Source organism: Protopterus annectens, chromosome 8.part0 (assembly GCF_019279795.1).
Source record: "Protopterus annectens isolate FY-2018-M chromosome 8.part0, PAN1.0, whole genome shotgun sequence".
NCBI lineage: Eukaryota > Metazoa > Chordata > Ceratodontiformes > Protopteridae > Protopterus > Protopterus annectens.
The window spans coordinates 1,937,375,649-1,937,403,029 of record NC_056741.1 but is presented as its reverse complement, the minus strand read 5'-3'; the positions used below and the strand labels follow the sequence as shown (position 1 = coordinate 1,937,403,029).

The window sequence follows — 27,381 nt, the reverse complement described above, 5'->3', positions numbered from 1 at the left end:
ATGTCAAAGCAAAGTTATTAGATGCACCACTTCAAAAAGATGTATTGTTCGGTGTTAAAGCGGAGGAGGTACTAAAGAAAATGGAGGAAAAAGCGAAATCTATGCAAACAGTTAAAGATTTCTTGCAGGTGCAGCCTCCACGCTTCAGCAGAAACTGGCCTTCAAAAAATTTGTCCTTTCCAGCCACGGACAAACCCCAAAGGGGTAGATACAGACGCCCAAGGGGTAGAGGACAACCTCAAGGATCTTACAGAGCTAGGCAGTGGGAAGCACCAGCAGCAAGAGGTGGAGACCACAGTCATTTAGAAAACAGACTCAATGACTTTCCCCTATGCCTGCCAAACAAAGCAATAATGGCAGCACCTTTGGGTGGAAAACTGGCCTTATTTTCAAAAAACTGGCAAATTGTTACAAAGGACAAATGGATTCTGGATATTATAGACAGAGGCTACAGGTTCCACTTTCACACCCTTCCAAAAATGAGAGGCATGCCAAACCTGCTACAAAATCAATGGGCAGAGGCACAAAAACAAATTTCTGCTCTCATGGATATGAAAGCAATTCAAGGGGTACCTGCAAAAGAACAAGGTCAAGGTTTTTATTCAAGACTATTTCTGGTACCAAGGAAGGACAAAGATTGGAGACCCATGTTAGACCTATCTATTCTAATCACATATCTAGAGGTACCAAAATTCAAGATGCTCACATTACAGCAGCTTCTTCCCATGCTGGGCAAGGAGTCTTGGCTGGTAACGTTGGACCTCAAGGAGACATACCTGCATGTCCCTATCAGACAAGATTGCAGAAGATACCTCAGATTTCTTGCAGGTTCAACCCATTATCAATTCTTTGCATTGCCCTTTGGCTTATCTACTGCGCCCAGAGTGTTTACAAAATGCCTGGCATCAGTAATTTCTTTCTGCAGGCAACGAGGACTACATATCTACTCATATCTGGACGACTGCCTGATTCAAGCGGACAGCAAGGACATTCTATTGCAGCATCTGGCGTTTGTAATAAAACTGTTAAACTGCCTGGGGTACACAGTGAGCAAAAAGAAATCAAAACTAACACCCTCTCAACAGATAATTTTCCTGGGTGCCAGCTTAAATACAATGGCCCAGATGGCTTATCTCACGCCAGACAAGCAACGACAGCTGTTTCAATATTTCAAAATAATGGCAACAAAGACCCAACTCCCTGCAAGAAAAATTCTGCAGGTCTTCGGATTCAGGGCATCTTGCATACTACTAATACCATTGGGAAAACTGCATATGAGGAAATTACAATGGTACCTGAAAAGTGTATGGACTTAGCACAGCCACAGCTTGGAAACAATGATACTACTCATTCCCTACCTTCAACAGGAGTTTCTATGGTGGGCACAGGCATGTCACCTCAACAAGGGTCAGCCTTTCACCTTACCCACAGCCAGGCAAACTATGACAACAGATGCATCGGACTATGCCTGGGGAGCACACATGGCAGGGCAGTGCATTCAGGGCAAATGGACTACAGATCAGAGGCATCTGCATATCAATCAAAGAGAAATGCTAGCAATACAGAATGCCCTAACAGCTTTCAAGGACCTTCTACACCCAGGACAACTAATAATAAAGATGTACAATACCACAGTCATGTGGTACATAAGCAAGGGGGCACACATTCCTACCCTCTATGCAGACGAACAATGACCTTGTGGAACACTGCACTGTCTTACTAGGTTCAATTACAAGCACAATTCCTGCCAGGAAAGAAAAACACATTGGCAGACGACCTAAGCAGAAGCATCATGGATCCACACGAATGGAAACTAGATCCACAAGTATTTGCAATGATAGCTCAAAAATGGGGACGCCCAGACATTGATCTGTTTGCAAGCCCCCACAACCACCAACTTCAAAAATTTTGCACAAGGACCTTCCATCCACTAGCTTGGAAAGTGGACGCCCTCTCATTCAGTTGGAAAACATTAACAGTGTATGCCTTCCCTCCACTTCCTCTTCTAGCAAAGGTACTGCTGAAAGTCAGATTAGAGAGGCCAGTAATGATGCTCGTTGCACCACACTGACCACGCCAGCATTGGTACCCAATTTTAAGTAACATGGCCCACGGCCCACTATGGATTTTGCCACAAATTCCTCACCTACTCACCCAGAGAGACCATCAGATTCTACACAGCCAGCTCAAGACTTTAAACCTGGCTGCATGGCAAATTACCTAAACAACCAGCCAACACCTTTATCCAAAGCTGTTATGGATGTCATTCTGGAGGCCAGGAGGCCCAGCACCAGGAAAACCTATTCAGACAAATGGAAAAGATTTTGCGCCTGGAACCAGGCTAAAGGCCGAAAACCCCCTTGATCCAAACATCCCTCAGATTCTACAATATTTAACTGAGATGTTACACAAAGGACTTTCCTTTTCATTTATTAAGATCCACGCCTCAGCAATTTCAGCTCTTTACAACACGGATCCTCCTTTATTCTCACATCCACTCCTAAGGCAGTTCCTCAGAAGGGGCTAAGAACTTACGACCGCCAAGGAGAGCTCCAACACCTACTTGGGATCTCAACTTTGTTCTGGAAAAGCTTATACTGCCGCCCTTTGAACTAGCTTTTTCAGCTGACTTAAAATTTCTTTCATGGAAAACTGCCCTACTACTAGCAATAACCTTAGCTAGAAGAGTCTCAGAGCTACAGGCACTAATGGCAGTGGAACCTTTCATCATTTTTCATCGACAGAGTCTCTCTACGAACTAATCCTTCGTTTATGCCAAAGGTGGTATCCGGTATGGCCCTAAACCAAACCATTCAGTTGCCCACCTTCTTCCCAAATACCCAGAACAAAGGAGAAAGACTCCTGCACTCTTTGGACATTCACAGGCAATTACGTTACTACTTGGATAAAACTAAGGCTTTCAGAAAAACTAACCAGCTTTTTGTAGCCTATGCTACAGGATCACAAGGAAAAGCGATCTCAAAACAGACCATTTCAAAATGGATAGGGCATTGCATATGTTTTTGCTACATACATCATGGTAAACCAGTACCTGCTAACAATTGGGTCCCACTCCACCAGGGCTACAGCTACATCAGCAGCCTTTCTCAGTGGAGTGCTTACCAAGGATATTCTGGAAGCTGCTACTTGGAGTTCAGTGCACACCATCATCGAACACTATCACTTAACTCTATACTCTTAAGACTAGAGCTGGTTTTGACACTGCAGTTTTGCAGGGCTTACTAGCTCCTTCTAACCCTGTCTGACTCCACCTCCCATCCTTAGCTTTGGGATTCAACCCAAGTGTGATGACTGCAGCAGGGTAACACGAACATATTACAGTTTTGTACCTACCATAAATGTAGATGTTTGAGTGTTCACCCTGCTGCAGTCCAGGTTACCCTCCCTCCATCCCCTCTGAACTAGCTGAACTTATCTGTACCACTCTATCCTATACTACCTCTGTGGTGTATTTGCTTGTGCCTAAGGGGTTTGTTTTATTTTTATATAGCTATATATATATATATATATATATATATATATATATATATATATATATATATATATATATATATATAGATATATCATCTGGGGCAAGAAAAACTGCTTTGGAATTTAGGCTGACTGCGAGACCACCTGACGGCAGGATAACCCAAGTGTGATGACTGCAGCAGGGTCAACACTCAAACATCTACATTTATGGTAGGTACAAAACTGTACTTTGTATTGGCCAAGGGCAATTACAGCAGACTTCATCACACACCAATTCTGATCACACAGTCTGAGACGGTTGATGTGCCTCAGTTTGGAGAAACTTCAGTTGATAACCTGGATAATTCAGTCTCGACTCCAGTCAGACACTTGTTTCATGAGGATGTGCAGCAGGTGTTACAGGATCCTGGATTACCTGCTACTAGAAAATTTTGTTTACAAATGGATGAGGTTTTCTATATGGTGTTTAAATAGCAACATAGGGTTCATTGAAGTTAATATCCCTCTGGTCTTGAAGTATTTGTCTGAGCTACTTCAGTATGGCTTATTGTATGTGTCCATTAAGGTGCATTTAGCAGGCTCCTCTGCTTGTTTGCCTATGATCCTCCTGTGTCTTATTTGGTTAAATAGTTCATAAAAGGAGTTTTGCATATGAGACCCCTCACAAGCAAATTCTTCCTTTGTGGGATCTCAGCTATGTTCTTAAAAATGTTGACTTTACCTTTTCAACCAGCATCTCAAGCTGATCTCAAGTTCTTGACGTGGAAAACTGTTTTGCTTATTGCACTGACATGTGCAAACTCACAGTAAGACAACCTTGCCTAAATTTCTACAGGGATATGGGTGTGTTACTTACTAATCCTTTCAAGCCAAAAGTTTTCTCAGAATTCACTCTTAATCAGTCTGTTAATCTCCTTGTGTTCTTTCCATAACCTAAGAACATGAGAGAGTGGGTACTTCCTATCTTTTATGTGCATCAAAAGTTCAGGTACACCTTGACAGAATGAAACCCTTTGAAGATGCTGAAAGGCTTCTCATTTCCTTCCCAGGGACAAAGAAAGGTCAATCTGTCTGTAAGGAAACCATTGCATGTTAGTATCCTGTGGTATGATTCCTTGGTATACCTACCCAGCAGGGTGAATCCAGTCATGTTAAGGCACATTCTTCAGGGTCTTTTCCACTTCAGTGGCATAATTGAAAGGAGTGGGCTAAGTATTCTAGAGACAGCAGTCTGGTTCTCTGTCCATACCTTTATGAAGCACTACAGGCTTGATTGCCTTTACTAAAGCCAGAGCAATCTTCATAAGGACAGTTCTGAAGAGGCTACTGGACCCTTATTCTTCCTTCTCCTAGGTTGGTTAAGCTTTGGGAATTGACCCTTATGTCAGTAAGACAATATGCTTTTTGAGCACAGTACAGATGTGCAAAGTGCAACTTACCTGTAACAGTAGATTTTAGTACTTTAGTATTTTTAGTATTTTTTTTTTGTTTGGTATTTTAGTAGATTTTTACTTTTGTAGTTTGTAGAACACACTGCCTTACACTACCTTCCCACAAATTCCCCTTTTGTTGTATGTATACAGTTTGTGGTTGTGAACTTTAGATGTCCTTCAAGGATGCATCTGCTGTCATAACATATGGGTTGTCCTGCCTCAGGCAGCCCTTCAGTCGGCCGGATTCCAAAGTCTGGGTCTGGCCTCTGCTGATGTCGCATTTTCCCCGACGTCAGAGCGTCTGGGGTATAAAAGCATCAGCCGACACCATTTTCCTCAGTTTTTCTTGCCGCGCGGTGCCCGAAGCAGAAGCTGTTCGCGAGTGCCGGTCGGTCAGATCCAGTGAATTCAGCTACCGAAGACCTCGAAAAAAGCTAAGTACCCCGTTGGGGACTCTCTCTTGCCTCAGCCGATGTCAGACAAAGTAAATAATTGTTTAACTTGTGGGAAACAAATACCTCATAAGGATTTCCATTCCTACTGCCTTCTTTGCTTAGGCCCAGACCACGACGTATCGGCCTGTTTAGCCTGTGCTTTCTTCAACCGATGAACTCTTAGACGTCGGTCGGAGTTTGCAGAGGAATTTTTTGGTGCCACTTTTGCTTATAAAATGCCGTCGGAGACTCTGACTACGCATATGGTGAAAAAACGGAAGGAAAAGGACCGACACTCGTGGCCCGCGGTTTCTGCTGAAACCACGGCTAGGTCTACCGCGAGTGTCTTGGTTACGGCCGAAACAGAGTCCTCGGAGATTCCTTCTTCCGAACCCATACATCCGACCACCGAGGCCCGGGAGGTGCCCCGGCTGAGTCGGCTACCGAAACCAGTGTTCAGGAAATGTCCGACACCATACCTTTGGACATTTCTACTCCTGCACGTGGGGCAGCTAGGCCCCCTGCTTCCATGTCCATTAAGGCCTTTTCTAGGGCTAAAGCTGCCAAACTATCTAAAGCTTTGCCTACCAAAACTACCTCCCAGAGGCCTTCCTCTAGTTCACAGATCCTCAGCCTTGCAGAGGACCTTATTTCCTTAATTAGGGGTTCACAACCTCACCCAGACAGGGCCTCTCACCCTCCTCCGGACAAAAGGCCCAGGACTGACCCCTCTGACCCACACTCTTCAGATGATTCCACTGATGGGTCTGAGTTGTCAGACCACCAGGAGGAGGCTTATTCGCCTTATGAGGATTCAGATGCTGAGGAATCTATCCCTTCGGCCTCCCCTCCTGAAGGAGTTTTCCTTCGGTGAGACTCTACACTCCATGAGAGAGCATTTTCAATGGCAAGGTCAGGATTTCTCTGATTCTAGAAAAAGATTAAGGACCTTTTTGCATTTGCCTCAACAATAGGCCCTTAGCTATACCTCCTGTTCTGAATGTAATTGATGATGTGTACAATGATGTCAGTACAGCCCCTGATACTCTTCCTCCGGCCCCTGCCAAACCTGACAGATACTACAGGGTCCCGGATTCTCATTTCCATCTGTATAAAGCCCATTTTGCAGACCCAGAAACTATTTCTCAGGGCCCTAAAGGGGTTGCGGCCGCCACTGCCAAAAATCCTCTACCCTCTGAAAGAGAGTCTAGAGCTTTAGAGAGATGGGGAAAGAAGGTATATGCTTCTGCAACTCTTTCTGTCAGGGCATTAAATTGTCAATTTCATATGATACAGTACCAAGAGTATTTGTTAGATGAACTGAATAAGATATTTTCTTCTTCTGAACCCCTAGACCGTAAATCCCTTCAGGATTTGGTACACAACTCACAACAGGTTAGTAATCATTTCTTAAAATGTGGCTATGATTCACTGGAGGCTTCATTTAGATCAGCTATGACTGGGGCAGTTATTCGTAGGCATGCCTGGATGAAGGAACAATCTTTGCCAGACCATGTTAAAGCTAAACTCCTGGATGCTCCAATGGAGAAACAAAATTTATTTGGCTCCTCTGCTCAGGAGATCTTAAAAAAGGTTGAAGAAAAGGCAAAATCTGTGCAAACAGTTAAAGATTTCCTGCAAGTACAACCACCGAGATTCAGCAGAAACTGGCCTACTAAGAATTGGTCCTTTCCAGACTCGGACAGAGCCCAGAGAGGCAGGAACAGGCACCCTAGAGGCAGAGGTCAATCGAAGGGCTCCTACAGAGGCCGTCAGTGGCAGCCTGCCAACCAGAGGAGTAGTGCAACAGCAACAACTACTACACCAGGACAGGCTCAATGACTTAACTCTGATTCCGCCTACCAGGGATCAACTGGAAGCACCCTTGGGCGGAAAGCTGGCTTTATTCTCAAAAAACTGGCATTATATTACAAAGGATACATGGACACTGCAAATAATAGACAAAGGATACAGGTTCCACTTCCACACTTTGCCAAAAAGAAACGGAATGCCAAACCTTCCACCAAATCAGAGGGCAGAGGCTTTAAGACAGATCAACAATTTGCTTCAGATGAAAGCTATAGAAAAGGTACCATGTTCAGAACAAGGCCAAGGATTTTACTCCAGACAGATCAACAATTTGCTTCAGATGAAAGCTATAGAAAAGGTACCATGTTCAGAACAAGGTCAAGGATTTTACACCAGACTATTCCTTGTACCAAGAAAAGAAAATCAATGGAGGCCTATTCTCGACCTGTCCGCACTGAACACTTATCTCATTGTGCCAAAATTCAAGATGCTGACCCTACAGCAACTTCTTCCCATGTTGGGCAAGGAGTCTTGGCTGGTGACTCTAGATCTCAAGGAGGCATACCTGCACGTCCCTATTCGACCAAGTTGCAGAAGACACCTCAGATTTCTTGCAGGATCAGAGCATTATCAATTCTCAGCATTGCCCTTTGGCTTATCTACTGCGCCCAGAATATTCACGAAATGCCTGGCATCAGTAATTGCACATTGCAGACTACAGGGAATTCAGATTTACCCATACCTGGACGACTGCCTAATACAAGTGGACAACAAGGGAAATTTGATAAAGGACTTGGCCTATGCCATACACCTGCTACAGGCCTTGGGATACACAGTCAACATCCAAAAGTCAAGACTAGTACCATCCCAAAGGATAACCTTTTTGGGTGCAGATCTGGACACAACCACCCAAATGGCATTTCTCACAGAGGAAAAACAAAAACAACTTCCAGATTACTTCATGATTCTGACAAGACAAACTCAGCTTACTGCAAGGAAAATCCTGCAGGCCCTGGGTTACATGGCATCCTGCATAATTCTGATACCGCATGCCAGGCTGCATATGAGGAAATTACAATGGTACCTAAGGAGTGTATGGTCTCAATACAGTCACAGTTTAGAAACCTTGATACCAATCATTCCATGCCTTCAAAAGGAATTTCTGTGGTGGGCTCAGGCCTGCCAGTCCAACAAAGGGTTGCCTTTCAACAAATCAAGAACAAGGCAGACCATCACCACGGACGCCTCAGACCGAGGATGGGGAGCACACATGGTGGGCAAATGTATCCAAGGCCTATGGCCTCAAGGACAGCTAAGCATGCACATAAACCAAAGGGAAATGCTGGCAGTGATGCATGCAATCGAGGCCTTCATACCCTTCCTCCAACAAGGCCACCTGTTAATAAGGACAGACAACACCACGGTCATGTGGTACATAAACAAACAGGGTGGCACACACTCTTACCCTCTATGCCGGATGGCTATGAATCTATGGGAACTATGCCTGAATCTCAATATCCAACTACAGTCCCAATTCGTGCCAGGGAAAGAGAATACACTGGCGGACAACTTAAGCAGAACTACCATGGATGCACACGAATGGATGCTGCACCCAGACATCTTCCAACTCATAGCAAAGACATGGGGAATGCCGGAGATAGATCTGTTTGCCTCCCCGCTCGACCATCAACTGAAGACATTCTGCTCAAGGACATACCACCCACAAGCTTGGAGGGTGGACTCTCTCTTTCAGCTGGTAAGCCCTAAAAGTATATGCCTTCCCACCTCTCCCATTGATGTACAAGGTTCTACTGAAGATCAGGGAGGAACAGCCAAGAGTGATACTAATAGCTCCAGACTGGCCAAGGCAACACTGGTATCCATTATTGAGAAGCATGTCTCGGGCAAAATCATGGCCTCTCCCCATATGGCCTCTTCTTCTGACACAGAACAATTTCAAGACCCTGCATCCCAACTTGAAAACATTGCAGCTAACTGCCTGGAAAATTCCTTAAATCCCACTCAAACTGTTTTATCTCAGAGGGTGAAGGACATTATCTTGGAGGCTCGCAGGCCTTCCACAAGGAAGACATACTCAGCTAAATGGAAGAGATTTCTTATTTGGAGCACATCAAAAGGCACAGATGTCACAGTGGCAAACATAACACATATCCTAGAATACTTAGCAGAATTGTTCCACAATGGCCTGTCCTATTCTTCCATTAAGATTCATGCTTCAGCAATTTCAGCAGAATACAATGGGGATCCACCTATCTTCTCGCACCCTCTCCTCAGACAATTTCTGAGAGGGATCAAAAATATTAAACCTCCAAGAAGACCCCCTCTACCTGCTTGGGATCTCAACTTTGTGCTGGAGAAACTGACACTTCTTCCTTTTGAACCAGCAGCATCGGCGGATCTACAGTTTCTGTCTTGGAAAACTGCATTCCTTCTGGCAATCACTTCAGCAAGAAGAGTATCTGAGTTACAAGCATTAATGGCAGTGCAGCCATTTCTTATTTTCCATCAGGACAGAGTTTCACTAAGAACCAATCCTACTTTTATGCCAAAGGTGGTATCTAGGGTATCCTTGAACCAAGCTATTCACTTGCCTACGTTCTTCCCTAATCCACAGAATAGAGGGAAAAACTTTTGCACACCCTGGATATACACAGACAACTACGCTACTACTTGGACAGAACAAAACTAGCAGAAAAACTGACCAACTTTTGTAGCATATGCTACTGGGGTGCAAGGAAAAGCAATTTCCAAACAGACAATTTCAAAATGGATAGGAAATTGCATTCGATTTTGCTACTCCTTTCATGGAAAGACAGTTCCTGAAAACATCAGGCCTCATTCCACAAGGGCCACGGCCACCACTACAGCCTTCCTACGAGGGGTGGCTACCAAGGACATTTTAGAAGTTGCTACTTGGAGCTCCGTGCATACATTTGCCAAGCATTACAATCTACCTTTATACTCCAGATCCAGAGCAGGTTTTGCTACTGCAGTCCTGCAGGGGATCTTAACTACACCATCCTTTTCTTAGTACCTCCTCCCCCAGATTGTCTATGGTATTCTACCCATATGTTATGACTGCAGATGCATACTTGAAGGACATAGTACAGTTTTGTACCTACCATAAATGTAGATGTCCGATTAGGTATGCATCTGCAGTCAGGTTTACCCTCCCTCCTACCCCTCTGTGGTATTCCTAGGGTACTTACTCCTCTATTAGCTAGCTGGGGGGGAATCTATTATGGTGTATTTGTTTGTTTATACATGTATATAATTTTGCAAATGTTTGGAACTTTTCTGCATTTATCCAAATTTAGCCTTCCTAGAGGGCACCTGGCATCTGGGGCAAGAAAAACTGAAGAAAATGGCGTTGGCTGATGCTTTTATACCCCAGACGCTCTGACGTCGGGGAAAGTGCGACATCAGCCGAGGCCAGACCTAGACTTTGGAATCCGGCCGACCGAAGGGCTGCCTGAGGCAGGACAACCCATATGTTATGACTGCAGATGCATACCTATCGGACATCTACATTTATGGTATGTACAAAACTGTACTTTTTCTTGAGGCCAGATTGTGTTTTTTGTGTGTTGCGTTTGGTTTGGAACAGTAGGTATTCACAAAGCTTGTTTTTTATCTGCTGTTCCCTAGAAAACTGAAAAGGTCCTATCTGTGAGTTTGAAGGGCAGTTGTTGTCCTGCCAGTTCTTTACACCCACAGTTAGGCAGTGGGAGGAGTTCTCAGCTTTGATAGACTGCCAAAGGGAAGGAAGCAGGGCACTACTAACAATATACCAGTAAGACAGTGTGTTCTGCGAGCATCTTCCGTTACCGGTAAGTAGGACTTGCAAAACTGTACTTCTTATATAAAAAGTGACAACAGATATTGCCATAAGGTAGGTTTCTCTGTTCTCTTTCAAGTCATTATAGATTGTAACGTGTGAATTAACTGTACCAGGAATTGGAGATGCATGCATTTTTGTTTCTTCCTATATGTAAATATACGATGTGTAAAGTCCTAGTTATATTGCTTTGCTGTTGCTTAAGAGTTTTATGATAGTGCTGGAATATTAATGTTTTTGGACATGTTAATTACATTTGCTTGGTGTACTTCATACTGTATTTTATTTTGCTAGGTACCAGACCTCACAAATGTCCGGACTGTGACATGGCCTTTGTAACCAGTGGAGAACTGGTACGACATCGTCGTTACAAGCACACACATGAAAAACCTTTTAAGTGCTCAATGTGTGATTATGCTAGTGTGGAGGTAAGGTTAAATAAGTAAGGGAAGCTTCCTTCTTTACAAGTCAGTCTGTTTGCTAAATATTTTTGTCATCATGCTACTAATTGTGTCAAGTTAAAATGCTCATAAGAGGGGCACTTGGGTATGTTTATGTAAATACATGTATGTTTTTAATTATAGATGTTCTTCTATTTCTATGTTGCAGTGTTCTAGTTGTAAGATTTCCTGCCCTCAGGTGACTCGTACGTCGGCTCCTATACAAAAGCTTCAGCTTGGCTGTTGCAGCTGCGTGGGCATCACATGTAAGGCCATAAACCAGGGACCTTAAATGTGACTTCTGCACGCACAATCCTCAGAACTTTTCAGCTGCAGATGACCGCATCATGTGTTTGCTCCTTCTCAACAGACATCTCAATAAAGCTAAGTAACTAGTTGGGTTTTGAATTTTTCATATCCGATTGTTACTGCTTAGGCTTGGTTTGTTGTAGCAATTTATAGCCGATGTCAGGTAAAAAGGGTAAATGCAATTGCAGGTGCCAGATACCCCATAAAGACACCCATGATAGGTGTGTTTTGTGCTTAAGCCAGGAGCACGACCATTCCACTTGCTCCATTTGTCAATTGTCTGTGCCAAAAACCCTACTCAGCCATTTGGCCACACTAAACCCCTATTTAGAAAAGCAGCACCTTAAGCGGTTGGTTCTGAGAATGGATCCCGCCTTATTTGTGTGCTGGGAGAAACGCAAGGAAGCTATCCTACTGTAAAAGGATCATTTGAGCTTTTTTCCAGGTTTGAGAAGCAAACTGCAGTTTCCAGGTCTGGATAGTGCTGTTTGACTGAAGACAAGCTGCCATTCTGATATTTGGGGATTATGGAGGCATGCCTGAGACCACATAACAAGTGTGGTGCATTTTCTTCCTAGAGGAAGGAATATGCTGAATGTTCAGCCCCACTGCACATACCACATGTTACTGTGTGCTGTATTTGTTTGTAGAATGTGTGTGTGGGGGGGGGGGCATAGAGACTACCTTGGTGGTTGACCCTAAGCTCCAGTTTGCTTACTTCCTTGGTTATAAATATATCTTGCGTCTTGGTCCTTCAAAGTTATGCCGAGGTTAGGTCAAATGACAGAAGATCGTTGAACAGAGAGAAGCAGTTGTTGCCTCTTGAGTCCTCCGGCCATCTATTTCCTTCGTCTGTGCCCTCTACCATGACCCCACTGTAGGCCGAGTCCACTCGCACCCCCCCTGTGGGTGACCACATGTCTGTTTTAGGTGAGAAGGGGGAACCTTCGCTGGTTATCTGTCAGGGACTGAAGGGTATTTCTGAGATTTTATTTAAGTAGGAGGTACCTGGTTTCTTGATAGTTCCGTTTGGGTTCATAGCCACCTCTGTTTATTCAGGCAGTCGTCTCATTGAAGAAAAAACAAAAGACTAAATGTAGACGTTCATCGTGCATACAGCTGCAGTCATAACAGATGGGTTCTCCTGCCGTCAGGCGGGTCCTCGGTCGGCCGAATTCCAAAGTCTAGGTCCGGCATCGGTTGTCGTCGTTTTTTCCCTGACGTCAGTGCGACAGGGGTATAAAGGAACCAGCCGACGCCATTTTCTTCAGTCTTTCTTGCCGCGCGGTGCCCGAAGCAGAAGCAGTTCGCAAGTGCCGGTCGGCCAGCTCCTGAAATTACGAAAATTTTGAAACCGAAGTCTTCTTGAAAGCTAAGTACCCCGTTGGGGAAACTTTTCTTGCCTCAGACCGATGTCAGACAAAGTTAATAATTGTATTTCATGTGGGAAGCAAATACCGCATAAGGATTTCCGTTTCCTCTGTATACCTTGTTTAGGCCCAGACCACGATGTCTCGGTCTGTCGCTTTTGTGCTACATTCAACAAACGCACCACTAAGCGTCGGGCGGAGTTCGCCCAGCATTATTTTGGAAAAACATTTAACTATATTATGTTGCCGGATACTCCGACTCCGGTTTTGTCTAAAAAAACGCAAAGATAAGGACCGACACACGAGGTCCGCGGCCTCTACAGACACCAAGCCAAAGCCGACTACACGTGGTCCGGTTCTCAGCGAGGCGCCTACGCAGCCCCTGACTACCGACAACACTTCATTGGCGGTGTCTTCTGTGCCCGAGGTCGCAGGCTCCTCGGCCCACACCCCGACTACAGATACCGAAGCCACTCTTGGCGTTGAACCTCAAAATGTGGACAGGTCTACCTCCACTCAAGGTGTCTTCAGACCTTCCTCTTCTTTTTCCATCAAGGCTTTCACTAAGTCTAAAGCAGCCATGCATTCTAAGAGACAAGCTACACAGGGCCCATCTCTAGGCCCCATGCCTAAAAAACAGATGCTTAAAATGGCTGAGGATTTAATTACTCTTATCAGGGGTTCTCAACCCCCACCGGACAAAAGGCCCAGAGTGGAGGAAGACTCCCCCTCCTCTGATGAGGGCTCCATTATTTCAGAGCACTCTGATGATCAGGAACATTCTTACTCCCCTTTTGAAGACTCTGATGCAGAGGAGTCCATTCCTTCTGTATCTCCCCCAGAGATTACTCATTTGGGAAAACTTTGCATACCTTAAGGGAACACTTCCACTGGGAAGGCCAAGATTATTCAGATTCCAAGAAAAGACTTAGGGAATTTCTCTTGCTACCTCAGCACAGGCCTCTGGCTATACCTCCTGTCTTGGACATCCTAGATGATTACTCGGAGGCCTGCCTTAACCCGGATTCTCTGCCTCCAGCCCCAGTCAAGCCTGACAGGTACTACAGGGTTCCTGACTCACACCAATTTCTATACAAAAGCCATGCTGCTGACCCAGAAACCATCTCACAGGGCCCCAAGGGAATTAAGGCCTCCACTGCTAAACATCCATTACCTTCCGAGAGAGATTCCAGATCCTTAGAAAGGTGGGGAAAAAAGGTATATACTTCGGCTACCTTAACCATGAGGGCCTTAAACTGTCAGTTCCATATGCTAAAATACCAGCAGTTTTTGTTATCATAATTGAAAAGTTAAAATGTCACAACCTGATCAACCAGGCTTGAAGGAGTTGCAGGATTTGATGCATAGTGCAGAACAAGTGGGTAAGCATACCTTACAATGTGATTTTGATGCTCTAGAGGCCTCATGTAGAGCTGCTGTTACAGGATCAGTCATACATAGACATGCCTGGCTCAAGGAACAAACCTTGCCTGATCATGTCAAAGCTAAATTACTAGATGCCCCTCTACAAAAGGATGTATTATTTGGTGCTAATGCTGAGGAGGTATTAAGGAAAATGGAGGAAAAGGCTAAATCAATGCAAACTGTGAAAGATTTTCTACAGGTACAACCCCCACGTTTCAGTAGAAATTGGCCTTCCAAAAATTGGTCCTTTCCAGCTACGGACAGACCCCAAAGAGGTAGATACAGGCGCCCGAGGGGCAGAGGACAATCCCAAGGATCGTTTAGAGGCAGACAATGGCAAGCTCCTACACAAAGAGGTGGTGAGGATAACTTGCAATCATTCAGAAAGCAAACCCAATGACTTTCCCTTTTGCATGCCAAGCAAGACTCAAATGGCAGCCCCCTTAGGAGGAAAACTGGCATTATTTTCAAAAAATTGGCATATTGTCACAAAAGACAAATGGATCCCGGACATTATAAACAGAGGCTACAGATTCCATTTTCACACCCTTCCAAAAATGAGAGGCATGCCAAACCTGCCACACAATCAAAGGGCAGAGGCACCAAGGCAAATTACAGATCTCATAGACATGAAAGCTATTCAAGAGGTACCTACGCACGAACAAGGTCAAGGTTTTTATTCCAGACTATTCCTGGTACCAGGGAAGGGAAAAGATTGGAGACCTATTTTGGACCTATCCATCCTAAAGACATTTCTACTCGTACCAAAATTCAAGATGCTCAGTCTACAGCAGCTTCTTCCCATGCTGGGCAAGGAGTCTTGGCTGGCAACATTGGACCTCAAGGAGGCATACCTGTATGTCCCAATCAGACAAAATTGCAGAAGATACCTCAGATTTCTTGCAGGTTCAACCCGTTATCAATTCTGCATTGCCCTTTGGCTTATCTACTGCGCCCAGAGTATTCACAAAATGCCTTGCATCAGTAATTGCCTACTGCAGACTTCAAGGGATACAAATATACCCCTATTTGGACGACTGTCTGATCCAAGCGGACAGCAAGCACATTCTTCTGAAACATCTGGCTTATGTAATAATGTTGTTGAACTCTCTGGGATACACAGTCAACAAAAAGAAATCAAGGCTAATACCCTCTCGGAAGATAATTTTCCTGGGTGCCAACTTGGACACAAACACCCAGATGGCCTACCTCACGCCAGAGAAGCAAGGTCAACTAACTCAGTACATCAGAGCACTAGCAAATTGCACCAGGCTGACTGCAAGGAATATCCTGCAGGCTCTGGGATTCATGGCATCTTGCATCTTACTAATCCCATGTGCAAAGCTGCATATGAGGAAACTTCAATGGTACCTGAAAAACCTATGGTCTCAACACAGCCGCAGTTTGGAAACAATAATACCACTAATTCCATGTCTACAAAAGGAATTTCTGTGGTGGGCTCAAGCATACCAAACAAACACAGGTCTTCATTCAGCAAGCCTCAAGCAAATCAAGTCATCACTACAGACGCCGTCTCTCTACGCCTGGGGGGCGCACATGACAGATCGGTGCATTCAGGGCAAATGGCCCCAAAAAGAAAAGCACGTTCTCATCAATCAAAAGGAAATGCTAGCAGTAATAAATGCTATTTCAGCTTTCAAGGACCTTCTGCAACCAGGTCAACTATTGATAAGAACGGACAACACCACAGTTATGTGGTACATAAACAAACAGGGAGGAACACATTCATACCCCCTATGCAGACTGGCCATGTCACTTTGGAACATGGTCATGGACTTACAAATCGAACTACAAGCACAGTACTTGCCAGGCAAGGAAAACACGCTGGCAGACAACCTAAGCAGAAATATGACAGATCCACACGAATGGAAGTTGCATCCAAAAGTTTTTACAGAAATAATCCAAGCATGGGAAAGGCCAGACATAGATCTCTTTGCCTCCCACAAAAATCACCAATTGACAAAATTCTGCTCAAGGATTTTCCATCCAAAGGCCTGGAGAGTGGACGCTCTCTCTTTCAGTTGGACATCAATGACAGTTTATGCCTTTCCACCTCTTCCTCTGCTGCCCAAAGTTCTATTAAAAACCAGAGCAGACAGACCAAAGATGATTCTCATTGCTCCGGACTGGCCAAGACTACACTGATACCCACTCCTGAGGAGCCTGACGCATTCCCCACCATGGACCCTGCCTCTAATGCCTCTTCTGACTCAGCCCAGCTTCAAAACTCTTCACAGCCAGCTAAAAACACTCAATCTAGCCGCATGGAAGATTCCTTAGCATCACAACAGACCCTACTCTCCAAGGAGGTGCAGGATGTCATTTTGGAGGCCAGAAGGTCGTCAACTAGAAAAGCTTACTCCGCAAAATGGAAACGGTTTTGTGTCTGGAATGAGAAAAAGGGCCAGGATATTGGAAAACGAAATTTACTTCAAATACTACAGTATCTAGCTGGGCTGCTAAGCAGTGGACTTTCATTCTCCTCCATCAAAATCCATGCCTCAGCCATTTCTGCAGAATACAACACTGATCCACCCTTATTCTCTCACCCTCTCTTAAGACAGTTCCTCAGAGGGGCTAAGAATCTAAGACCCCCAAGGAAACAACCAATACCTGCTTGGGATCTCAAATTCATTCTGGAAAAACTGACCTTGCCTCCCTTTGAGCCAGCTGCCTCATCAGATTTACAATATTTGTCCTGGAAAACAGCTTTCCTTCTGGGGATTACCTCAGCTCATAGAGTTTCAGAACTACAAGCTCTCATGGCTGTGCAGCCTTTTATCATCTTCCATCAGGACAGAGTTTCCTTACGAACGAACCCGTCCTTTATGCCTAAAGTGGTATCCAGGTTAGCATTGAATCAGGCCATACACTTACCTACCTTTTATCCTAATCCTCAAAACAAAGGGGAGAGATTACTAAATTCCTTGGACATCCACAGACAACTCTGTTATCTGGACAGAACAAAGCCTTTCAGAAAATCAGAACAGCTCTTTGTGTCCTATGCTCTAGGAGCTCAAGGAAAGCCAATTTCGAAACAGACAATCTCAAAATGGATAGCCCACTGCATACGCTTTTGCTATTCTTTTCATGGCAAAACTGTACCTACAGGCATCAGATCTCACTGCACAAGGGCCACAGCTACATCTGCAGCTTTCCTCAGAGGAGTTCCTACCAAAGATATTTTGGAAGCAGCCACTTGGAGTTCTCTGCATACCTTCTCCAAGCACTACCACCTACCATTATACTCCAAAACTAGAGCAGGCATTGCCACTGCAGTCTTGCAGGGCATCCTGGCTCCTCCTTGTTCCACCTAGTGCCTACCACCCCTTTCTTAGCTTTGGGATTCTACCCATCTGTTATGACTGCAGCTGTATGCACGATAAACATAGTACAGTTTTGTACCTACCATAAATGTAGATGTTAGAGTGCTAATACAGCTGCAGTCCAGGTTTCCCTCCCTCCTTCCCCTCTTGGGATAGGCCTATAGGCTAACACATCCTCATACAACCTGATTGGGGTATTCATTTATGGTGTATTTGCTTGCAACTGCTGTATTTTGATTATATTGCACTGCTTTATTACACAAATTTATGTACTGCCTTCCTTCTGGGGGCACCTGACATCTGGGGCAAGAAAAACTAAAGAAAATTGCGTCGGCTGGTTCCTTTATATCCCTGTCGCACTGACGTCAGGGAAGAAGCGACGACAACCGACGCCGGACCTAGACTTGGGAATTTGGCCGACCGAGGACCCGCCTGACTGCAGAGAACCCGTCTGTTATGACTGCAGCTGTATTAGCACTCGAACATCTACATTTATGGTAGGTACAAAACTGTACTTTATCTGCAAGAAAAATTCTGCAGGCCTTGGGCTTCATGGTATCCTGCATTCTGCTAATTCCATATGCAAGACTGCATATGAAGAAACTACAATGGTATCTAAAACGTGTTTGCACTCAACATTGTCACAGCCTGGAAACATTAATTACCCTCATTCACTGCCTGCAACATGTGTTTCAATGGTGGGCACAGGCCTGTCACCACAACAAGGGACAGCCATTCACTTTACCCACAGCCAGGCAGACACTAACCACAGATGCATCAGATTATGCCTGGGGGGCCCACATGGCAGGAAAATGTATTCAGGGCACATGGCCCGCAAGCCAAAATGCATCTTCATATCAATCAAAAAGAGATGCTAGCTGTACAGAAAGCCCTTACAGCCATCAAGGATCTACTTCATCCAGGACAACTGCTGATAGTCAGACAATATTACAGTCATGTGGGTCATAAACAAGCAAGGAGGCACACATTCCTACCCCCACTGCAGACAATCCATGACTTTGTGGAACACAGTATCGACTTTTCAAGTACACCTGCAAGCACAATTCCTGCCAGGAAAGACAAATACTTTGGCAGACGAACTAAGCAGAAACCTCATGGATCCTCACGAGTGGAAACTAGATCCACAAATCTTCAGCATGATAACAAGGAAATGGGGATGCCCAGACATAGATCTGTTTGCCTCTCCATAGATCTAGTTGCCTCCCCTCACAACTGCCAACTACAGAGATTCTGCACAAGGACTTACCACAAACAAGCATGTAAAGTGGACGCTCTATCATTCAGCTGGAAAACCCTTACAGTATATGCCTTTCCTCCACTGCCTCTCCTCCCCAAGGTACTCCTAAAGGTCAGACAAGAGAAGCCAAAAATGATACTGATTGTCCCAGACTGGCCACGCCGGCACTGGTACCCAATCCTAAAGAGCTTGTCTCCAGGCCGAGCCTGGACATTACCTCAAATTCCTTATTTGCTGACCCAACAAAACAATCAGATTTTACACAGCCAACTCAGAACCCTAAATCTGGCTGCATGGCGGATAATGTAACCATTCAGAACACACCTCTGTCTAAAGCAGTTATCGATGTTATTTTGGCGGCTAGAAGGCCCAGCACCAGAAAATCTTATGCAGAAAAATGGAAGAGATTCTGTGCTTGGAACCAGGCACAAGGAATGAGCACACTTGTACCAAATATTCCATAGATTTTACAATACCTTACTGAGATGCTGGACCAAAGGCCTATCCTTCTCATCAATTAAGATCCATGCCTCTGCCATTTCAGCTCATAACAATACGGACCCACCTATTTTTTCACATCCACTGCTAAGGCAGTACCTCAGAGTGGCCAAAAACATAAGACCTCCAAGGAGAGCTCCAATACCAGCGTGGGACCTCAATTTTGTCTTGGAAAAGCTCACACTGCCTCATTTTGAGCCAGCCAATACAGCTGAGATAAAATACTTATCATGGAAAACAGCTCTGCTCCTAGCAATAACTTCAGCAAGAAGAGTCTCAGAGTTACAGGCACTAATGACTGTGGAACCTTTTATTTTCCATCCGGACAGGGTTTCTCTAAGGACAAACCCAACATTTATGCCTAAGGGTAGTGTCCAGTGTGGCTCTTAACCAAACCATTCATTTGCCTACCTTTTATCTAAACCCACAGAATAAGGCGGAGAGACTTCTGCATTCTTTGAATATACACAGACAGCTACGCTTCTACTTGGACAAAACTAAAGCTTTCAGAAAGACTGAGCAACTCTTAGTGGCTTATGCTGTAGGATCGCAAGGAAAAGCTATTTCAAAGCAGACTATTTCAAAATGGATAGGTCACTGCATTCATTTCTGCTATTCACAACATGGCAAATCAGTGCTTAAGGGCATTAGGCCACATTCAACCAGAGCAGCAGCCACTTCAGCAGCCTTCCTCAGAGGAGTACCAACCAAGGACATTTTGGAGGCTGCAACTTGGACTTAAGTGCACACTTTTACAAAGCACTACCACTTACCTCTTTACTCTCTATCCAGAGCAGGCTTTGACACTGCAGTTCTGCAGGGCCTCATAGCTACTCCTAATTCCGTTTAGACCCAACCTCAGCTTTGGGATTCAACCTAAGTGTAATGACTGCAACAGTGACACAAGATGAACATAGTACAGTTGTGTACCTACCATAAATGTAGATGTTAGAGTGTATTCAGTGTTGCAGTCCAGGTTACCCTCCCACCCATCCCCCTTTCATTGCTGGGCCTCATCTATACTTCTCTATTCTATACAACCCATGTGGTGTATTTGCTTGTAGATGAAGGTAATGTTTGTTAGTGCTTGCTTTTTTATGAGCAGAATTTTTAGCCTACCCTTTTGGGGGCACCTGACATCTGGGGCAAGAAAAACTGAAGAAAATGGTGTCGGTTGCATCTTTTATACCCCTGGCGCACTGACGTCAGGGAATAGGCGACAGCAACCTACGCCGGACCAGGACTTTGGAATTCAGGCCGACTGTGGGTAGCCTGCCAGCAGGATAACCCAAGTGTAATGACTGCATCAGTGAATACACTCTAACATCTACATTTATGATAGGTATACAATTGTACTTTGTCTACACTTACATAAATGTAGATGTTCGAGTGTATTCACTGTTGCAGTCCAGGTTACCCTCCCGCCATCCCCCTGTCATTCTACAGTTTATCTTTCCTTCTCTGTCTTCTACAACCTATGTGGTGTATTTGCTTGTAGATGAAGGTTAAGTTTATATTGATGCATGTGTGTATGTATGTATATATATATATATATATATAACTATATATATCTATATATATATATATATATATATATATATATATATATATATATATATATATATAATATTGCTACCTTTTTGGGGGTACCTGACATCGGGGGCAAGAAAAACTAAAGAAAATGGCGTCGGCTGCATCTTTTATACACCTGACGACCTGACGTCATGGAAGAGAAGACTGCAACCGACGCAGGGCCCAAGACTTTGGAATTCAGGCCGACTGCGGGCAGCCTTCCAGCAGATTACCCAAATGTAATGACTGCAACAGTGAATACACTCTAATTTCTACATTTATGGTAAGTGTACACAACTGTACTTTTCAGAGCTAGAAGCCCTCGCGTGTAAAAAGAGCCTCACAGGGATAGGCTAACCTTTAGAACAAACCCATCTTTTATGGCTAAGGTTGTGTCAGAACTTAACCTAAACTAGGCTATCAACCTGCCAGTCTTCTGAAATCAACAGAGCAGAGAAAGTCTTTCATTCCCTGGGTGTGCACAGGCAAATTATGTACTGTCTGGACAGCCTTTAGCCCCAAATCAGTGGGGAGAGGCATTAAAACATGTAAAAACACTAATATCTCAGGGGGCAGTAGAACCTGTCTCTTCGGATCAAACAGGGAATGGTTTTTACTCCAGACTTTTCCTTGTTCCCAGAAAAGAGGGCACTTGGCGCCCCATCCTGGATCTGTCCAGACTGAACACATCCTTGGTGGTGTCCAGATTCAAAATGCTAACCTTGCAGCAGCTCCTGCCTATGCTCGCACAGAATGGCTGGCTGGTGACACTAGACCCAAAAGATGCCTACCTCGACATCCCCATCAGGGAATAGTGCAGAAAATTCCTGAGCTTCAGAGCAGGCAATCAGCACTTTCAGTTCTCTGCACTGCCCTTTGGCCTATATACTGCTCTCAGTGTATTCACCTAATGCTCGGCCCCGGCTATAGCGTTCTGCAGAGAGAGAAATATACATATTTACCCTTACCTGGACGACTGCCTCATTCAGACGAACAGCAAATAAAAGTTGCTCCAGGATCTTCTCTTTGTCAAGAATCTCATAACCTCCTTAGGGTTCGCCATCAACGAGAAAAAATCAAAGCAAAACCCCACCAGGAAAATTTTTTTCCTGGGAGCTGTGCTAGGCATGGCAACCCTAATGGCCTTCCTTTCCCCAGAAAAGCAGAGCTTCATGGCTCTCTACTTCACCCAGCTGGCTTCCAGAAGTCACCTCACTGCACGGAAGTTCCTGCAAGCCCTGGGATACGTGGCATCTTGCATCCTTCTCATCCCTTTCTTCAGACTTCGCATGAGAAAACTTAAGTGGTACTTAAAGAAACTTTGGTGTCAGCACTCTGTCCCTAGAGACCACTCTCCCACTGATCCCTTGCATAAGGGACGAATTTCACTGGTGGGCAGAGGCCTGTGCCATGAACAAGGGTCTTCCCTTAATCCTCCACAGTTCCGGCCAGACCATCACCACCGACGCCGCAGACATAGCTTGGCAAGCAGGCAGGTGTATCCAAGGCCTTTGGAATTCCCAGCAACTTCACTTCCACATCAACCAAAAGGAAATGATGGTAGTGCAAAATGCTCTCTACTTCCTTCCAACCCCATCTCAGGCCAGGGGTCCTCCTTATAAAAACAGACAACACCACAGTAATGTGGTACATCAACAAGAAGGGGGCCAACCAATCTTAACCCCTGTGCAGGTTAGTCATGAGTCTCTGGCTTACAGCCACCTCCATGGGCTTACACCCAGTTGCCCAGTACTTACCAGGGATCAACAACACACTGGCAGACCACCTAAGCAGAAACTTACTGGACCCCCACGAATGGCAGCTTCACAGAGAAATCTTTCTGCAAATCACCCAGGAGAGGGGACCCCAGAGGTGGATCTCTTTGCCTCACACCTCAATCACCAGCTGCACAGGTTTTGTACCAGGGACTATCACCTCCTAGCATGGAAGGCGGATGCCTTGACCTTCCCCTGGAGCTCCCTCTTTGTGTATGCATACCCTCCTCTGCCCCTTATTCCCAAGGTTCTGATCAAAATAAGAGAGGAGAGACCAAAGGCCATCATCTTAATTGTTCATACCCTCCTCTGCCCATCATCTTAATTGTTCATACCCTCCTCTGCCCCTTATTCCCAAGGTTCTGATCAAAATAAGAGAGGAGAGACCAAAGGCCATCATCTTAATTGTTCCAGATTGGCCCAGACAGCATTGGGTACCCCTTACTGTTCAGTCGGACCTTACAGCCCCCGACGCTGCATCCCCTAAGGTTAGACCTCTTGAGCCAAGAGAGGGGGAAGGTACTGCACCCAGACTCTCAAACTTTCAGCATGGCTTATACTCTAAAAACTAACAAAATGTCCCTGTTATGCAAACATGTCTTGGACATCATCACAGAGTCTAGAAGGCCCAGCTAAAGAAAATCTTATGCAAGAAAATGGAAAATATTCTGCTCCTAGAAACAGTTAAAAAGGGACAGTACCTCCCAACCTTCCATCCCTCTCATCCTGAATTACTTAGCAGTGTTGCTCAATAGTGGCCTCTCCTTCTCTATTAAAATCCATGCCTCTGCCATCTCTTCCCATTATGATTCAGACCCACCCCTCTTCTCTCATCCTTTGATTATGCAATTCCTCAGAGGGGCTTTTAATATCAGGCCTCTCAGAAGACCTCCTACTCCATTCTAGGACCTGAATTGTGTGTAAGAGAAACTAACCTTACCTCCTTTCGAACCTGCCGCTTCAACAGAATTGGAATACCTCTCCTGGAAGACTGTCTTCCTACTAGCTATCACCTCAGCCAGAAGGGTCTCGGAGCTTCACTCTCTCATGGTAGTCGAGCCCATCATAATTTTCCATGCAGGCAGTCTGTCCCTGAGGACTAATCCCTCCTTAATGCTCAAGGTGGTATCTGTTGTGACCCTTAACCAGGCCATACACCTTCCCACCTTTCCTAACACTCAAAACAAGGAGGAAAGGATTCTACTCTCACTAGATATGCACAGACAACTCAGATACTATCTGGACCATACTAAGATATTCAGAAAAATTGGCCAACTTTTGTAAGATTTGCCACAGGGGCAGAAGGGAGTCCCATCTCCAAACAAACAATTTACAAATGGATTTCACACTGTATCCATTTTTTCTACAGACTACTTGGGAAACCCATCCCTAAGTCTGTCTGTACCCACTCCACTAGGGCAACCACCACTTCCTCTGCATTCTTCAGAGGTGTACCTACCAGAGACATCTTAGAAACAGCCACGTGGACCTGTGTCCATACCTTCACAAAGCATTACCACCTACCTTTCTTTCCAAGTCTAGGCCAGGGTTTGCACCTGCAATTCTGCAGGGCCTCCTGACCCATACCTAGGACTCTACCTATCCTTCCACCCTTTGTCTCAGCTTTGGGAATCCTCCCACAGGTGATGGCTGCAGCAGTGAAACATGAAGAAAATAGTACAGTTGAGTGCACTTACCATAAATGTAAGATGTTCGAATGTATTCACTGTTGCAGTCTTGGTTTCCCTCCCTCTTTCCCCCGTTTGACATCTTCCCGTAGGGGGACACAAGCTTCCCAAGGTGGCTCTTAGCCACCAGGACCACTTCTCTCTCTTCCCTTGTGCTTCTGACAGGTTAGGGCAAGAAAATCTGATGTAATGACATCGGCTGCCTTGCTTTATAGTACTAACGACAGGCGACAGCAGCCAGCGTACAAAAACATTAACTCTGGTATTTGGGCCAGCCGAGGGCTACCACAGTAGAGCTAACCCACAGGTGATGACTGCTTCAGTCAGTACACTCTAGCATCTACATTTGTGTAAGTGTACACAACTGTACTTTTAGCTAGTATAAACAAAAACACTAATCATGGTTTCAGTTTGCAGTGGGGTCTATATGAAGCTGGATATTATGATTTTTACTTCTTTGGATAGTACAGCCACTATAGCTTGCTTCCAAAATGTCACTGCGTCCCCTTCTTTTAACTCAAGTGTAGAGCGCCTTTTTGGTATACATCCAGATAATCCTGACTGAGTCGCATCTGGATGTATACCAAAGATGGTAACTTATTGACATCTAGCCAGGGTACCAAAGTTACACCTTCCGAAGATGTACGTCCTGATGATGACCTCAGCTCATCGACGCAGGGATATAAAATTGAATGTACACGTGAGATCTTCAGAGAGTCTTGCTGTCTACCTGAATGCAGGTTGTTGCATTTACAGTCTGAGATTGTTTGGTTAATTGATACTGTAGTTTCTCTTGTCAGCCTTGGATAAGTGCCTATTTGGGGATCCTTCCTTTCTATACCTTAGACTGTTTTAAGTGTTGTTAGCTGTCACCTAGAAGGGGTAAGTGTAAGAGCGGTAGACGAATTCCATGCAAAGACTTGCATACTAAGTGCCTGTTCTGTCTAGGCCCAGAACATTGCTATACATCTTGCTCCATCTGTCACTCATTTGTTCCTAAAATTGACCCGTCTAGGCTGTCCACACTTGATACTTTCCTCAAGATCCAAAATTTAAAACTCTCGGCTGATGTCATAAGGCCCAGATGTCAGCCTCCGACATAAAAAAATAAATAAATAAGAAGATGTAGAGACAATTTGCCTTTTGTTGTGTCAGAATCAGACTTCTCCACTGAGGTGGTTGAACCTGCGGGTATGTAGGTCTTTTTCTCACAGGCTCTGTACAGTGACCCTGCCAGAAGCAGATACTGATCCTGAGGCCTTGCAGACGACTGAATCCTCTGAACTATGCCTCATCTCAGAGGACTGAGTCCCTTGGGTCCTTTTTACAGGAAGAGTTTCCAATACTGTGATAGGGGAGTCCTGAGCCTTGGTATATTTCTAAGCTGCTACAGGTGGGAATCTCCTCTAAGAAGAAACTGCAAAAATTTGAGCATGTGTTATCCCCTTCTGTGTCGATAGAAAGAATAGATTGATTTTTCTCAGGGGTTATAGATTGCATTTGACTGTGAAGCCTTATTCCTTTGTGACCCAATCTTCTCAGGCTACACTACAGAAACAGGCTTTGAATTATTATACGTGTGACAAGGAACTGTAGGGGGAATCGGACCACACTATGAAATATTCTTCTCATTTATATTCTCCTGAACAGTTGTCCTCGTATGAAGGAGACTCACTCTCTCCAGATTCCCCCTTGAAAGAGATCTCCTTTGGAGGAACCTTGCATAGCATGATGAAACATTTTGAGTGGCAATCCAAACAGTGCCTGTGCAAAAGAAATGTTGATATGGGCACCTCTGTACCTCTTTCAGTCGTCCCCCCAGTGCTAGATACTTGCCTGGATGCATTTCGAGCCAGCTCTTCTACACTGATTCTCAACCTCTTGTTCCAGAAAGGCCTGACAGGTTCTGCAGATTTCCTGATGAATTGGAAGTACCTGTACAAAAACGCTAGGGCAGACCCAGGTGCAATATCTCTAGCCTTGATAACCTTCCAAGCTGCTTTGTGACACTAATATTCTCTCCAGTGACAAGGACATTTGAGCAATGGACAGGTGGGGTAAGAATGTGTATACGTCCACCACTTTGGCTTTCAGAGCCAGTAACTGCCACACTGAAATGACGAAGTACTTTTTCTCTGTGCATAGTCCTTATATAAGACCATCGTATAGCCCCAGACATCTGAATTAAAACAGCATATGCAATCTCTAGTGGCCCAGCCTTCACAAAGAGCCAGGCACAGTATAAAATGTAGCTGTTTTGCTTTTGATGCCTCTTCCAGGGCAGCTGCTACTGGTTCAGTGATCAGGCAGTATGTCTTGGTATGAGGCCGTCCTATTCCGGAAGATTTAGAGTCTAAAATTCTAGATTCCATTTTGGATAACTTTGTCTCACAAGCTGCCAGTCTTTTCAGGCTTTTGCAGGAACAAGGCAAGACAATGAGACTGACATCAGATTCTAATTTCTACAGTTCCCAGGTACCATAGAAATTATCCAGCAAAGTCTGTGTCCTTTGCCAAGAGAGATCCTGGAAAGCCTCATAAGCAAAGGAAAATTCCCAAGAAAAGATTCCCAGGCAAAACTTTGAAAGATGATCCTCCTGGGAGGCTTCCATTTAGTGGTAGGCCACTGTGCCTATATTCCTCTTGTCCCTTCCATCCAAATCCAGCACCTA

The 27,381-nt window shown here is 44.8% G+C and overlaps 1 protein-coding gene across 4 annotated transcripts in view; it reads left to right on the top strand.

Moving 5' to 3' along the window:
* CTCF (CCCTC-binding factor) overlaps positions 1 to 27,381 on the top strand; it is a 2,058,695-nt gene that overhangs the window by 976,197 nt on the left and 1,055,117 nt on the right. For all 4 annotated transcript variants that reach the window (XM_044081452.1, XM_044081454.1, XM_044081451.1 and 1 more), the window contains one exon: positions 11,322 to 11,455. In XM_044081452.1, the coding sequence (XP_043937387.1) occupies positions 11,322 to 11,455 (134 nt within the window). The remainder of the gene's footprint in view (positions 1 to 11,321; positions 11,456 to 27,381) is intronic.